Source organism: Vombatus ursinus, unplaced genomic scaffold (genome assembly GCF_900497805.2).
Source record: "Vombatus ursinus unplaced genomic scaffold, bare-nosed wombat genome assembly UNPS02014816.1, whole genome shotgun sequence".
Classification (NCBI taxonomy): Eukaryota; Metazoa; Chordata; class Mammalia; order Diprotodontia; family Vombatidae; genus Vombatus; species Vombatus ursinus.
Window position 1 is genome coordinate 3,681,571 of NW_020954594.1, and position 15,129 is coordinate 3,696,699.

The 15,129-nt window shown below is 37.4% G+C and overlaps 1 protein-coding gene and 1 long non-coding RNA gene across 9 annotated transcripts in view; one reads left to right on the plus strand and one right to left on the minus strand.

Moving 5' to 3' along the window:
* Nucleotides 1-11,848, plus strand: part of LOC114023102 — a 14,149-nt gene extending 2,301 nt beyond the window's left edge. The window contains exon 2 of the long non-coding RNA XR_003566741.1: nucleotides 11,037-11,848. This is a non-coding gene — a long non-coding RNA (uncharacterized LOC114023102). The remainder of the gene's footprint in view (nucleotides 1-11,036) is intronic.
* TBCEL (tubulin folding cofactor E like) overlaps nucleotides 10,908-15,129 on the minus strand; it is a 54,146-nt gene continuing 49,924 nt past the window's right edge. For all 8 annotated transcript variants that reach the window (XM_027835608.1, XM_027835603.1, XM_027835604.1 and 5 more), the window contains one exon: nucleotides 10,908-14,865. In XM_027835608.1, the coding sequence (XP_027691409.1) occupies nucleotides 14,547-14,865 (319 nt within the window). In that variant the 3' untranslated portion in view covers nucleotides 10,908-14,546. The remainder of the gene's footprint in view (nucleotides 14,866-15,129) is intronic.

Sequence of the window (15,129 nt, forward strand, 5' to 3'; positions counted from 1 at the left end):
TTTCTTTCTTTCTTTCTTTCTTTCTTTCTTTCTTTCTTTCTTTCTTTCTTTCTTTCTTTCTTTCTTTCTTTCTTTCAATAAGTTTGGCTCAGTTCCTTATATATTTGAGAAACGAGGCCTTTATCAGAGAAACTGGCTATGCATTCCTCCTCCCCTGCCTCCCCCCCACCCCATTTCCAGTTTTCCTTCTAATTTTGGCTGCATCAGTTTTATCTGTACAAAGTATTTTTAATTTCATGTAATCAAAAGTATCTACTTTACTTCTTGTAATCCTGTCTCTTGTTTGGCAATAAATTCATCCCTTATCCATAGATCTGACAGGCACATTTTCAATGCTCCCCTAATTTACTTATAATATCACCCTTTATGTCTAAATCAGGGGTGGGGAACCTGTGGTGTCAAGGCCACATGTGACCCTCTAGGTCCTCAAGTGTGGCCCTCTGACTGAATCCAAACTTCACAGAACAAATCATAGAATTTCAAAGAACAAAAATATAAGAACAACAACAACAAAGATTTGTTCTTTTATCATTTATCCATTTTGACCTTATCTAGATACATAGTATGAGATGTTGGTCTATTCCTAGCTTCTGGCAAACTCCTTTCTAGTTTTCCCAGCAATTTCTGTCAAATGTTGAGTTTTTACCCCCAAAGCTTAGATCTTTGGGTTTATCAAACACTAGATTACTATTGTCATTTACTACTGTGTATTTGTGTACCTAGTCCACTGATCTACCACTTTATTTCTTAGCCAGTATCAGATTGTTTTGATGATTACAACTTTGTAATGAAGTTTGAGATGTGGTATGGCTAGGCCACATTTTTATGTTTCTTTTAAGTTTTGTATTTCAAAGTCTAATATTCTATTCAGCTCTAGTCTTTGCATCAAGAATGATTGAAAGTCTTTCATTTCATTAAATATCTATATTTCCCTTGAAGGATTATACTCAACTTTACTGGACAGGTTGTTCTTGGTTGTAATCCTAGCTCTTTTGCCATCTGGAATATCATATTCCAGGCTCTACACTCTTTTAATGTGGTAAGCTGCTAAGTCTTGTGTGATCCTGACTGGGTGCATGATATCTGAATGATTTCTTTCAGGCTGCTTCAAGAATTTTCTCTTTCACCTAGAAGTTCTGGTATTTGGCCATAATATTCCTCTGAGTTTTCATTTTGGGATCCCTTTAGGTGGTGATTGGTGGCTTCTTTCAATTTCTATTTTATGTTGTGATTCTAGGATATTGGGGCAGTTTTCCTTGAAATATGATATCTAGGCTCTTTCTTTTTTATATTTTTTTAATTAATTTATTTTTATTGATCAATAATCACTTCCATATGCTTTTGAGTTTAAAATTTTTCTCTCCCTTCCTCCCCACCATCCTCCCCAAGATGGCGCACAATCTAATATACATTTACATGCATATTAAACATATTTTCACATTAGTGATGTTGTAAGTAAAAATTAAAACCAATAGGAGGAACCATCAAAAAGAGGAAACAAAACTCAACAGAAGAGAAAAAAATAGCAATTCGACTTCCTTAGTTCTTTCTTTGAATGTGGATACCATTTTCCATCACAAGGCCTCTGGAGATGTCTTAGATCCTTGTATTGCCAGGAAGGGTTAAGTTTATCAATATTAGTCATCACACAATGTAGCTGTTATTGTGTACAATGTTCTCTTGGTTCTGTTCACTTCACTCAGCATCAGACCATACAAGTCTTTCCAGGTTTTTCTGAAGTCAGCGTGTTCATCATTTCTTATAGCACAATAATATTCCATCACATTCTTATACCACAACTTGCTCAGCCATTCCCCAGTTGATGGGCGTCCTCTCAATTTCCAATTCTTTGCTACCACAAAAAGAGCTGCTATGAATATTTTTGTACATGTAGGTCCTTTTCCTGTTTGTGTGATCTCTTTGGGATATAGCCCTAGAAGTGCTATTGCTGGGTCAAAGGGTATGCACATTTTTATAGCCCTTTGGGCATAGTTCCAAATTGCTCTCCAAAATGGTTAGATCATTTCACAACTCCACCAACAATGCATTAGTGTTCTGATTTTCCCACATCTTCTCCAACATTTATCATTTTCATGTTTTCTCATGTTGGCCAATCTATAGGTGTGATGTGGTACCTCAGAGTTGTTTTGATTTGAATTTATCTAATTAATAGTGATTTAGAGCATTTTTTCATATGACTATAGATGGCTTTAATTTCTTCATCTGAGTACTGTCTGTTCATATCCTTTGACCACTTATCAATTGGGGAATGGCTTGTATTCTTATACATTTGACTTAATTCTCTATATATTTTAGAAATGAGGCCCTTATCAGAGAGACTGGTTGTAAAAATTCTTTCCCAATTTTCTACCTTCCTTCTAATCTTAGTTGCATTGGTTTTGTTTGTGCAAAAACTTTTCAATTTAATGTAATCATAATTACCTATTTTGCTTTTTGTAATGTTCTCTATCTCCTGTTTGGTCATGAATTCTTCTGTTCTCCATAGATCTGACAGGTAAACTATTCCTTGATCTCCCAGTTTGCTTATAGTATCAGCCTTTATATCTAAATCATATACCCATTTTGACTTTATTTTGGTAAATGGTGTGAGATTTTGGTCTATGCCTAGTTTCTGCCATACTCTTTTCCAGTTTTCCCAGCAGTTTTTTTCAAGGAGTGGGTTCTTATCTCAGAAGTTGGGGTGTTTGGGTTTATCAAATAATAGATTACTATAGTCATTGACTACTATGTCTTGCAACCTTAACCTATTCCACTGATCCACCACTCTATTTCTTAGCCAGTACCAAGAAGTTTTGATGATTGCTGCTTTATAGTACAATTTAAGATCTGGAATGGCTGGGCTACCTTCCCCTGCATTTCTTTTCATTAGTTCTCTTGATATTCTGGACCTTTTGTTCTTCCAAATGAATCTTGTTATTATTTTTTCTAACTCTATGAAATAATTTTTTGGTAGTTTGATTGGTATGGCACTGAATAAGAAAATTAGCTTAGGTAGAATTGTCATTTTTATTATATTAGCTCGGCCTACCCATGAGCAATTGATGTTTTTCCAATTATTTAGATCTGACTTTATTTGCGTGAAAAGTGTTTCATAATTGTGTTCATAGAGTTCCCGGGTTTGTTTTGGGAGGTAGACTCCTAAATATTTTATAATGTCTAAAGTAAATTTAAATGGAATTTCTCTTTCTATATCTTGCTGTTGGGCTTTGTTGGTAATATATAGAAATGCCAATGATTTATGTGGGTTTATTTTATAGCCTGCAACTTTGCTAAAGTTGTTTATTATTTCAAGTAGTTTTTTACTTGATTCTCTGGGATTCTCTAAGTATAACATCATGTCATCTGCAAAGAGTGAAAGCCTTGTTTCTTCTTTGCCTATTCTAATACCTTCAATGTCTTTTTCTTCTCTTATTGCTAAAGCTAACGTTTCCAGTATGATGTTGAATAACAGTGATGATAATGGACATCCTTGTTTCACCTCTGATCTTATTGGAAATGCTTCTAGCTTGTCCCCATTACATATTATACTTGCTGAAGGTTTTAGATAGATGCTATTTATTATTTTGAGGAAGACTCCATTTATACCTATGCTCTCTAGTGTTTTTAATAGGAATAAGTGTTGTATTTTGTCAAAAGCTTTTTCTGCATCTATTGAGATGATCATGTGGTTTCTGTTAGTTTTGGTGTTGATTTGATGAATTATGCTGATAGTTTTCCTTATATTGAACCAGCCCTGCATTCCTGGTATAAATCCTCCCTGGTCACAGTGTATTATTCTTGTGATAAGTTGCTGTTATCTATTTTCTAATATTTTGTTTAAAATTTTTGCATCTATATTCATTAGAGAAATTGGTCTATAATTTTCTTTCTCTGTCTTGACTCTTCCTGGTTTAGGTATCAGCACCATATTTGTATCATAAAAAGAATTTGGTAAGATTCCTTTTTCACTTATTTTACCAAATAGTCTAGATAGTATTGGAATTACTTGTTTTTTAAATGTTTGATAGAATTCGCATGTAAATCCATCTGGCCCTGGAGATTTTTTCCTAGGGAGTTCATCAATGGCTTGTTCAATTTCTTTTTCTGAGATGGGGTTATTTAAGTTTTTTACTTCCTCTTCTGTTAATCTGGGCAATTTATATTTTTGTAAATATGTATCCATTTCACTAAGATTGTCAAATTTGTTGGCATATAGTTGGGCAAAATAATTCCTAATTGTTGTTTTAATTTCCTCTTCCTTGGTGGTAGCTTCACCCTTTTCATTCTTGATAGTAGTAATTTGGTTTTCTTCTTTCTTTTTTTAAATTAGATTAACCAAAAGTTTGTCTATTTTATTGGTTTTTTCATAAAACCAGCTCTTAGTTTTATTTGTTAGTTTGACAGTTTTCTTAATTTCAATTTTATTAATTTATCCTTTGCTTTTCAATATTTCTAATTTGGTGTTTAATTGAGGATTTTTAATTTGTTCTTTTTCTAGTTTTTTTTTAGTTGTATGCCCAATTCATTGATCTCCTCTTTTTCTATTTTATTTATGTAAGCATTTGGAGATATAAAACTTCCCCTAAGAACTGCTTTTGCTGCATCCCGTAAGTTTTGCTATGTTGTCTCATTATTGTCATTCTCTTGAATGAAATTATTAATTGTTTATATGATTTGTTGTTTGACCCAATCACTTTTTAGGATTAGATTATTAAGTTTCCAATTATTTTTTAGTCTATCTTTCTGTGGCCCTTTATCACATATAATTTTTATTGCACCTTGATCTGAAAGGGATGCATTTAATATTTCTGCCTTTCTGCACTGGATTGTGAGGTTTTTATGCCCTAGTATGTGGTCAATTTTTGTGTATGTGCCATGTACTGCCAAGAAAAAACTGTATTCCTTTCTATCCTCATTCAGTTTTCTCCAGAGGTCTATGATACCTAACTTTTCTAATGTTCTATTCACCTCCTTAATTTCTTTCTTGTTTATTTTGTGGTTAGATTTATCTAGTTCAGAGAGGCGGAGGTTGAGGTCCCCCGCTAGTATAGTTTTGCTGTCTATTTCTTTCTGTAACTCCCTGAACTTCTCCTCTAAGAATTTGGATGCTATATCATTTGGTGCATATATGTTTAGTAATGATATCACTTCATTGTCTGTGGTGTCTTTTAGCAGGATGTAGTTTCCTTCCTTATCTCTTTTGATAAGATCTATTTTTGCTTTTGCTTTATCTGAGATCAGGATTGCTACTCCTGCTTTTTTTACTTCAGCTGAAGCATAATATATTTTGCTCCAGCCTTTTACCTTTACCCTGTATGTGTCACTCTTTTTCAAACATGTTTCCTCTAAACAACATATTGTAGGATTATGGTTTTTAATCCACTCTGCTATATGCTTCCGTTTTATGGGAGAGTTCATCCCATTCACATTCAGAGCTATGATTACTATCTCTGTCTTTTTCTCCATCCTTCCCCCCCCATTTATTCTTTTCTTTCTCCTTTCTCCTTCCCCCCCACTAGTGTTTTGCTTTTGACCACCACCTCCTTCAGTCACTCCTCCCTTCTATTAGCCCTTTCCCTTTCCTTCCCCTTTACCCTTACTGCTTCTTCCGTCCCTTCTATCCCCCTACCCTTTTCTTTCCCCTTTTCCCTCCTACTGCCTATAGTGCAAGTTAGATTTCTATACCTAACTGATTATGTTATTCCCTTCTTGAGCCAAATATGATAGTAAGGTTCAAACAATGCTCATCCTCCTCCCTTCTTTACCTCTGCTCTAATAGGTTTTTGTGTCTTTTCCTGTAATCGTAATTTACCCTTGTCTGACTCCTCCTTTCTCAGTACATTTTCTTAGCTCAGACTAATCCACTTACTTGGATCCATTTACCTCACTTGATTAAAATTTTTTTTTATCATTACATCAAAGTCAACTTATATTCACCCCCTTTATATATACTCCTTTAACATGGTATAATAACAATACAGTTCTCAAGAGCTGCAAGTGTCATCTTTCCTTGTAGGGATGTAAACATTTTGCCCTTATTAACAATATATTGTATCTTTCTGTCCCATTCACCTTTTTATGTCTCTCTTGAATCTTGTACTTGAAAATCAATTTTTTTGTTGAGCTCTGGTCTTTTTATCAGGAAGGTTTGGAAGTCCCTTATTTCATTGAATATCCATCTCCTTCCCTGAAAAATCATGCTCATTTTCGCTGGGCAGTTAATCTTTGGCTGCATTCCAAGCTCCTTTGCCTTACAGAATATCATGTTCCATGCCCTATGGTCTTTTAATGTAGAGGCTGCAAGGTCCTGTGTAATGCTGACTGTGGTTCCATGATATTTAAATTGTTTCTTTCTGGATACTTGCAGTATTTTCTCTTTAATCTGATAATTTTGGAATTTAGTTATTATATTCTTTGGCATTTTCAATTTGGGATCTCTTTCAGGTGGGGAGCGGTGGATTCTTTCTATAGTTATTTTGCCTCTGGTTCTAGGACTTCAGGGCAGTTTTGCTTTATGATTTCCTGAAGGATAATGTCCAGGCTCTTTTTTCATCATGATTTTCAGGTAGGCCAATAATTTTTAAATTGTCTCTAGTGGATTGATTTTCCAGGTCAGTTGTTTTACCCATGAGGTATTTTATGTTTTCATCTATTTTTTCATTTTTTTGTTTCTGTTTGACTGATTCTTGCTCTCTCATAGAGTCATTAGTTTCCATTTGCTCAATTCTAATTTTTAACATATTGTTTTCTTCTGTTAGATTTTGTACTTTCTTCTCCATTTGGTCAATTGTATTTTTAAGGGATTTGTTTTCTTCAGTGTACTTTTTTTCCAGTTGGCCAATTGTATTTTTAAGGGATTTTTTTCTTCAGTGTACTTTTTTTTTCCAATTGGTCAATTGTACTTTTTAAGGACTCCTCTATCTCTCTCACTTGACTTTTAAAATCCTTCTTGAGCTCTTCTAAGAAGGTGTTTTGGGCTTCAGACCAGTTCGTATTCCTTTTTGATGTTGCAGAGGTGGGTTTGATGACAGTGTTGTCCTCTTCAGAATTTCTATCTTGATCTTCACTCTTCTCATAATATGAATCTATCGTACGTTTCTTTTTACTCATGGTGTTTCTTTATTCCCTGGCCTTTAAGAGATTAAGCTCTCCTGCTGGGGAGCAGAGGGCACTGACCCAAGCTTCTTGTGTTGGAAGCCTAGGTCTTAGTCACTGGTTTTGTGTGCTGGGGCCTCTTATGTTGGCAATTGGAGGCTGTAGGGTTCTGGCAGCTTACCTGGTGTTGGGTTGGAATCAGCAAGGCTGGGACTTTCAGGCAAATCTAGGTTGCCTGCTTTTCCTTTCCTTTAGCTTTGTTTAGCTCCTTTTAGATGGGTGCTGCTGGATGTTTATCTGCCTGGGGCCCCTTGCAGTGCTGCCTCCCTTAGTTCTGTTGAGGCACTGAGAGACTCCTTTGCTGTAGAATGCTGAGGCACCTGGTGGTTTTCTGAGCTGGTTTCCACCAGTTACCCCACCCTCACTGAGGTACTCGGGGGTCCAGCTGTTGGTGTTTGCCTGCTTGACCACCTGGGCTTTGGGATCTCCTCTGGCAGTTGGAGGCTGTAGGATTCTGACAGCTTACCTGGTGTTGGGCTGGAATCAACAAGGCTGGAACTTTCAGGCAACTCTAGGTTTCCACAGCTCCTTTCAGACGAATGCTTCAGGGTACTTAGTCACCTGGGGCCCTTTGTAGTGATGCTTCCCTTATTTTTGCTGAGGCACTGGGAGACCCATTTGCTGTAAAATGCTGAGGCACTAGAATCTCCTCCTGGTGTGCTAAAGTGGGTCTTTCCACTAGCTGACTGGGCAACTCCTGGTTCTGTACTGCTCCCCTTCCCCCAGGGTAAGAGGGGCTTTTCCCGTTAATCCCTCTAGCTACCTGGGCTACTGCACTGCTGCACCCCATCTTTCTTCTGGTTCAGCTGTTCCAGGGTTTTTTCTGGGGCAGTATTTTCTGGGTTTTCAGAGGTTGATAGGGAAGGGTGAGAGTGACTACCTTTTTACTCCACCATCCTGGAAGCAGTAGTCCTAGGCTCGTTCTTTAATCATGACTTTCAGGCAATCCAATAATTCTTAAACTATCTCTCCTTGCTCTATTTTTCAGGTCAGTTTTTTCCCAATGAGATATTTGACATTTTCTATTTTTTTTATTTTAAAACTTTTGTTTCTTGATGTCTTATGTCTCTTCCATTTGCCCAATCCTAATTTTTAAGGAACTATTTCCTTCAGTGAGCTTTTGTACCTCTTCTTCCATTTGGCCAATTCTGTTCTTTAAGGTGTTATTTTCTTCAGTATTTTTTGTGCCTCTTTTAATCTAGCTGTTAATTGTCTTTTTCATAATTTTCTTCCTTTGCTTTTCTTTACCTAATTTTTCCTCTACTACTTTTACTTGATTCTGAAACTAATTTAATTCTTCCAGGAATTCTTGTTGGACTGTGTCCAGTTCATATTTTTGTTAAATCCCTCTTCCAGGCTTTGCTTGTAGCTGTTTTGACTTTGTTGTCTTGAGTTTGTTTCTTGTTCTTTCCTGTCACTATAGTAACTTTTTACAGTCTCGTTCTTTTTTTGTTGTTGTTGTTTGCTCCTTTCCCCAACCTATTTCTTGATTTGGAATTTTATGTTAATGTTGGACTCTGTTGTCAGCATGGGTGGGAGGGGAGTGTGGCGGATGTGGACACTGTTTCAAGCTTTTTCTGCATTACTGTTTTCAGAGCTACCAAGTATAGCTCTTGGATCTTGATAACTCTTCTTTCATGATGAAAGGTTAGACACTAAGTGAACAAGTGATACAGCAGACTACTGGCACATTTACATGGCTCAAAACTACCTCTAGGGATGATAGATACAAGTACCTCAAAGAAAAAGCTTTGCATGAGAAATTCAAAAAAGTGAAAATTTCAAGTTCATTCAAAGAAAGATGCTGAATATCTCGGGAGCAAGCTGAGTTTGTCAAAAGAAGCAAGCCTGGACTTTTGCTACAACTCCTAAGTGTAACATTATTTTGTATTTTGGCAGGGCAGGGAATGGAGGGGTTTGGAAGTTTTCAGTGCTTTCAAGGTGGTATGATCTGGGGGAGGTGTGACCATTGCTCTTCTAGTCTGCATTCTGGTCTTTACTCAGGAAGGACCCCTGATCCCTTGGGATTGTAACTGATACTGCTCCTTAGGGCCCATTTCCTTGGGTGTAGAAGCGATACTATCCTTGAAGTCTTCCATTCCCTCTTGACTGAAAGTGCTCCTCTCTGCCCTTGAACTATGACCTAGCAGTGTGTATAGGCAATGGAGTTGCCAAAACTGCCTCTCAATCTCTCTCAGCCTCTTGACCACAAGTGCTCCTCCCTCCCCTTGAACTGTGATGCAGAAGTGGATACAAACAGAATCTGCTTCTGCATCCAGTACTAGCACAAGGGTCCCCTGTAATCTTTTTCTGAGCAGTTGCCAGGTCCCCTTACTATCTCTGGCTTGAGAACTTCTGATGCTGCTGCCACTTCTGTCCCCACCACCTCGTCCTGTGTTTCATCTGTGTGGGCTCCAGGTCAACGATCCCCCCCCCCCCATCATAGATCTCTTTCCCACCTATGATGTGTTGGGCTGGAAGAATGGCTCATTCTGACCTTTTGTTGGCTCTGCCACTCCAGAAATTGAAGTGTTATTTTAAAGTTGTTTGGAGGAGAATGTTGGGAGAGCTCAGCTCAACTCTGCCATCTTGGCTCTGCCCCTGGGAGTCCTCCCCAAACAATTTTAAAGGTCGTTTCTAATTTTACTTTTCAAAGATATGGCAACATAAGATGTTCATTATATTTTAAAGAATACTTAATGTGCCTTATGTATCCTCTCATGAATTAACTCATGAGAGCTACACTTTCTCTAATGGCTTATTTAAAATCAGGTTGGATGCCTGCTTCCTTTTAAACACACATAAATTGGTTATTTTTATTTAAATGCTATATAAATGAGATATGACTAATAAACCTTAAACTCAGGAGCTAGTGAATACGTAAAGAAGTAAAAAATTTCCCAGAGGACAAAACAGTTCAGAACAGTAAATACCGTTACTTAACTTGTTCTCTCCTTCACCTTAATGACTACCTTTGGGTCATTTGCCATACTGTATCACATCTTTCCCTACTACAGACTTGAGCACAGGGTATCTCAATGCATGTCTACCTTGCAAGTACTTAGAGATCAAGATATACAATGTCAGAATTGTGGTATGGAAATAGAAAATATATCACTCCTTTCAAAGCTGAACAGAAGGCAATTTTCAATTTAAACAAGAAATGGTCAAACAATTTTGCCTTTGCATTTCTAAATGGTCAAGGGAGGTGTTTAAAGTCATCAATTTTACTTAGACTTCATGCACTAACCCCGAAGTTCTAGTAAATACCAAGTATAGCTCTTGGATCTTGATACCTCTTCTTTCATGATAAAAGGTTAGACACTAATTGAACAAGTGATACAGCAGACTACTGGCACATTTACATGGCTCAAAATTACCTTTAGGGCTGATAGATACAAGTATCTCAAGGAAAAAAAGTGTAAGCTTCGCATGAGAAATTCAAAAAGGTGAAACTTTCAAGTTCATTCAAAGAAAGGTGCTGAATATCTCAGGAGCAAACTTAGCTTGTCAAAAGAAGCAAGACTGAACTTTTGCTACAACTCCTAAGTGTAACATTATTTTGTATTTTGGCAGGTCAGACACAGTTTTAACTAAGTTTGTTGCAATGGTCAATCATGTCACTTGCGAACTTGACGAAGATAGGTCCCCATAGAACTTAGCAACAGAATCACCGCTGATTATTGGCAATAGATAGAAGCACATGCAAAATTTCGACTCCAGAACCCCAGAAAGAATCAAGACACAAAGAGAAAATGGACTTGGATCTTTAATTTTTTTTAAAGATTATCTCTCTATATATATTAATAAAAAGTGCAAAGAATAGACCTTCATGTTTAAATTATATTCTAAAATAAAATATCTATTTCCATTAACTGCAGGAGACAGCTGGCAGAGTCAAGAGCCTGAGAGTCCAGTCCTCTCCATCACAACAATGGACATATTCTGATGAAGCACCCATGGAGAACAGCAGAGTGTTCACAATACAATCGAAAAACATGAACAGCTTCTGGATGTTTTCATAGAGTCTAGTTTGCTTGCATTTCCAATCCAACATGAAAGGGGGGCGGGGAGAGAATCTAATTTACAGGAAGAAATGGCTTTGCTCATCACAATCTAGCACTCCAGACCCACATTTCAGTTACCTTGCATATCCCAACACTTCCCACGTAGCAAGCACATTAACTTCTACATACTGTAGTAAGTTATCAATGTGAATCGAAAGGTGACTATTCCTCCTCCTGCCTGTGAAACAACTGTTCTATGCTTGTAACACTGCTGTTTTAGCAACACAGTTGTAACATCTGGTTAGCCTTGAAAAAACATTTTTAAAAAAGTAAACACACATAAAATTAAAAAGTATGTCATACCATTCAACTTCTATACATACAGGTTTGTTTCATCTTGGTTTTAATTTCCACCAAAAGCTCTTGAGAAACTAGGTGGTTAAAACATCCACTGCTATGTTAAGCATTTGTGGCAGATGGTGGCATTAAGTGGCAATAACAACAAACGAGTCCTTATGGAAGTAGCACTTGGTTAAGAGAACACAGAAGGTGCAGAAGCTAGTACAAGTCTTATAAAGTACACAGCTCTGAATCCATTCAGTAAACTGGAAATTTCAATACATTCAAACACTCAAAATAGCTCTCTCTCTGTTCATGGATGTACACTTATAAATGTTTCTCTCAGATTTCTGGTGTGGCTTTTGTCTTTCTTTTTAATAACTTAAAAATTAAATTTTTAATACTTTTAAACTTCTTATAATAAGGAATTCTAAAAGAATTTTTCTTTTAGAAAAAAGTATATTCTACCTGCAGAACTTGAAGTGTGCAATTTTGCCCTACTGGCTAAAAGAGCTCTCAGTCTTACAAATGTCTCAGATGTGCTGCCAGTAAACCTGGAAGAAGTCAGGTTTCTAAGTAATCCAAGAGAGCTGCAAGCAAATCAAATATGCCTAATTTGTATGTTTAAAAGCTCACTGTCTCCTACTAGTGTTCTACATTTGGGGACTATGATAAAAACAATTTTTATGCGTTTTCAACACATCAATCAATTAATCTTGTTTCAAAATCAAGATATCACATGGCCACCACCTAGGTGAATCTAGAAGCACGGGTCCTCATATGATCTTTCTTCATTCGCTTCTGTTCTGCGACTCTAAAAGACCTGTAATTGTGTTGTTCAAGTTGTTATAGTCAATAATCACACAGCACTAATACCACTGGTTATAACACCAGCACCATACCCAAGTGAAATCGCTCTTCTGTAAACCAGAAATTTTCCCTTTATCTACAACTTCACAACAAAATGAATGAAATTGTAGCTGATGAATGGTGCATTTTACAATAGAAGAAACGGGTTGCTATTTAATATTAAAAATGTACTTCATGAAACTTCGACTTACAGTAAAATATCTAATTAAATGTGACCATTCCACGTATGGTTAAAGTGTAAAGTGCTTGCTCTGCCTTCTACTAAGGGATTTTCTTATAGTCTCAAGGGTGAGAATAGATTTGTTCCAAGGAATGACAGAAACAACATTCTCAATTCTGTTGTTTGTCTCTCACCTCCATGCACATGCACACATATATGCACATACACGCGCACACACACACAGAGCACCATGTGTTTTAATTATGACGCCATGGCCGCCACACTTTTTCTCCCCACTTCCAAAGAAATGCAAGAAAAGGCGAGAGTGAAATAATCATTCTATTCTATCTACAGCCTGGATCACCTATTTTCATCTCTATGATTTTGGGAAGATAAAGCCTGCAGCAACAGCAGAAGAAGAATGAACCTCATTCATCTTTCTTGAACCCTTTGGTTTCTACCTTTAATGTTGCAGAGAATCTGGAAGTTCAGCAAATCTGAGTCAAAAGCCTAACAGATACTGAACCTGAAGTGCATTAAGAGAAGAAACTCCCATCTTTATGGCATAGAAAAAACAGAAAGATGAAGAAAAATAAACCCAACACCCAAAACAAGACATTCTAAGACTCATCCAAAAGCTTCATAGGAACAAAAGTTATTTGTGACATGGTATGAAGTCATCTATCACAGGTTAAAAGTTCAGGTACAACCAGATACCCAATGACATTCTTTGAGAAATACTTCATGTGAACATCTTTAATCCCAGAGTTAAGTATTTCTAAAGTCTTCAACCTGTCAATAGGATGGACAAGGAAAGAGGCTCACTATGTAGGGAAAACATCTGATGGAACAGGTTAAGATGGGAACAAACAAAAAGATTTCAAAGTAGGTAAAAAACCAAGCTTTGAAGGAAAAGTGCTTTTAAAAAAAGAGCGCATTTTATGCTTAGAAAAAATATTCAGACAAGAATCTCTTTTATGACAATTTTAAAGAGTTTTCCTACCTAACCCAGATTAGGCAGAAGTGTCCCTGTACTGCCACTCTCACTAAGGTAACTTACTGAAATGTAAAATAAAATGAACTGCCCTTTGGCTTGTTCCTGATGAAATTGGTGGATGGGATCACTCTTCCCCACCATCAATGCAAAGCGCCAGAATGAGCACTTTCAATGGCTGAAATGGATAGATTAACATATTAGGAGGTTCCTGGTAACAGATTACCTCAAAAACTGCATGCACGCCTGTAGCAGCCGCAGCATGTGTTGCTAGTAGAGTTTTAAACACTCTCATCTAATCTTATGGAATACCTGAGGTCCAAATCAGGTGAGAATGAGCATTAAAATCCTTTCATTTATTTTAGAAACCAGAAAAATCACTTGTCAAGAAATGGCAAGTCAAAACAGAATCAGAGTTAAATTAAGTCAATGAGCTGACCTGAATTAAAAATGAAAGGAAAATGGATGGGAGCGGGGGGTGGGGAGAGAAGGGGGAGGGAGGGAACAAGGAGACGAGCTGCTGGCCATTTCTGCCATGCCTCCTGGTTTCCTGATTTAACCTTAGTGGGGAGGAAAGGGAGATAACAATGAACCCTTCGTGCTATTCTCACAAGTACACTGGTATGGTAGTAGTGGTACATAGTGGTCACATAGCTTCTAAGGAACACAAAAGGAATCCAGTGATCTCTTCTTTACTTATTCCATGAGGGCACACAGACTGGAGATCAGGGCCAATTATGTTATCCGAGCCAGATACCTGTGTAGAAAAGAAAACCCCAAATGGTCCCCCTCCCTGTTCCAGGGGACACCCACTCATACACACACATACACATACACCCACACACCCATGCACACATACATACACACAGGTGCACAGGCACGCACACACCCACACTTACACATGCACGCAATTCAACCCTTAAAACAAAATAAAAATCAAACCTTTCCCTCTCAAAGGAAAATAAGTCCGTGTGTGTGTGTGTGTGTGTGTGTGTGTCTGTCTGTACAACGGTAGCAGAGGCTATTTTGTTTTGGACTCCACGTAAATTTTGTCTCCATCCCTAATGCCAAAGGAGTGCAGTGCTCGGGAGCTGTACTTCATTTCCTCTGGGCCAAAGGGAGCTTCGTGGTCAAAGTGGTAGAGAAGCATGTTGCTTGTTGGTAATTGTACTAGAGTTTTTAATTGTTTCTTTAGTTCTGCTACTGTTTGGTCCAGACGAATACTCATTTCTTCCACCTGATCTTTAAAATGGACTTCTACCCTTGCACTGCTCTGGGGTCTTAGGTCCACTTCAGCCAGGGGCTCCAGCTTCCCATACTTTGTAATCAGTTCATGATACCTAGAAGAAAAGACATATACAGTTTAAACTAATACTACATTACCTAAGGAATCCTTTGGATCTGCTCCAACAGTGCTGTAGTCAATACCTTTCTTACTCAAAATACCTGTGTCTCATTCTAAGACTCCTTAAAGGTACTAAGCATGCAGGAGCAATTTTTCCTCAACAGTTGTGGTCACTCAAATGACAGAATCAGTATTGGAGCTGGAAGGGTCCTTGGAGTCCATTTAATTTAAGTCTCTCAATTTAGAGATAAGGAAAATA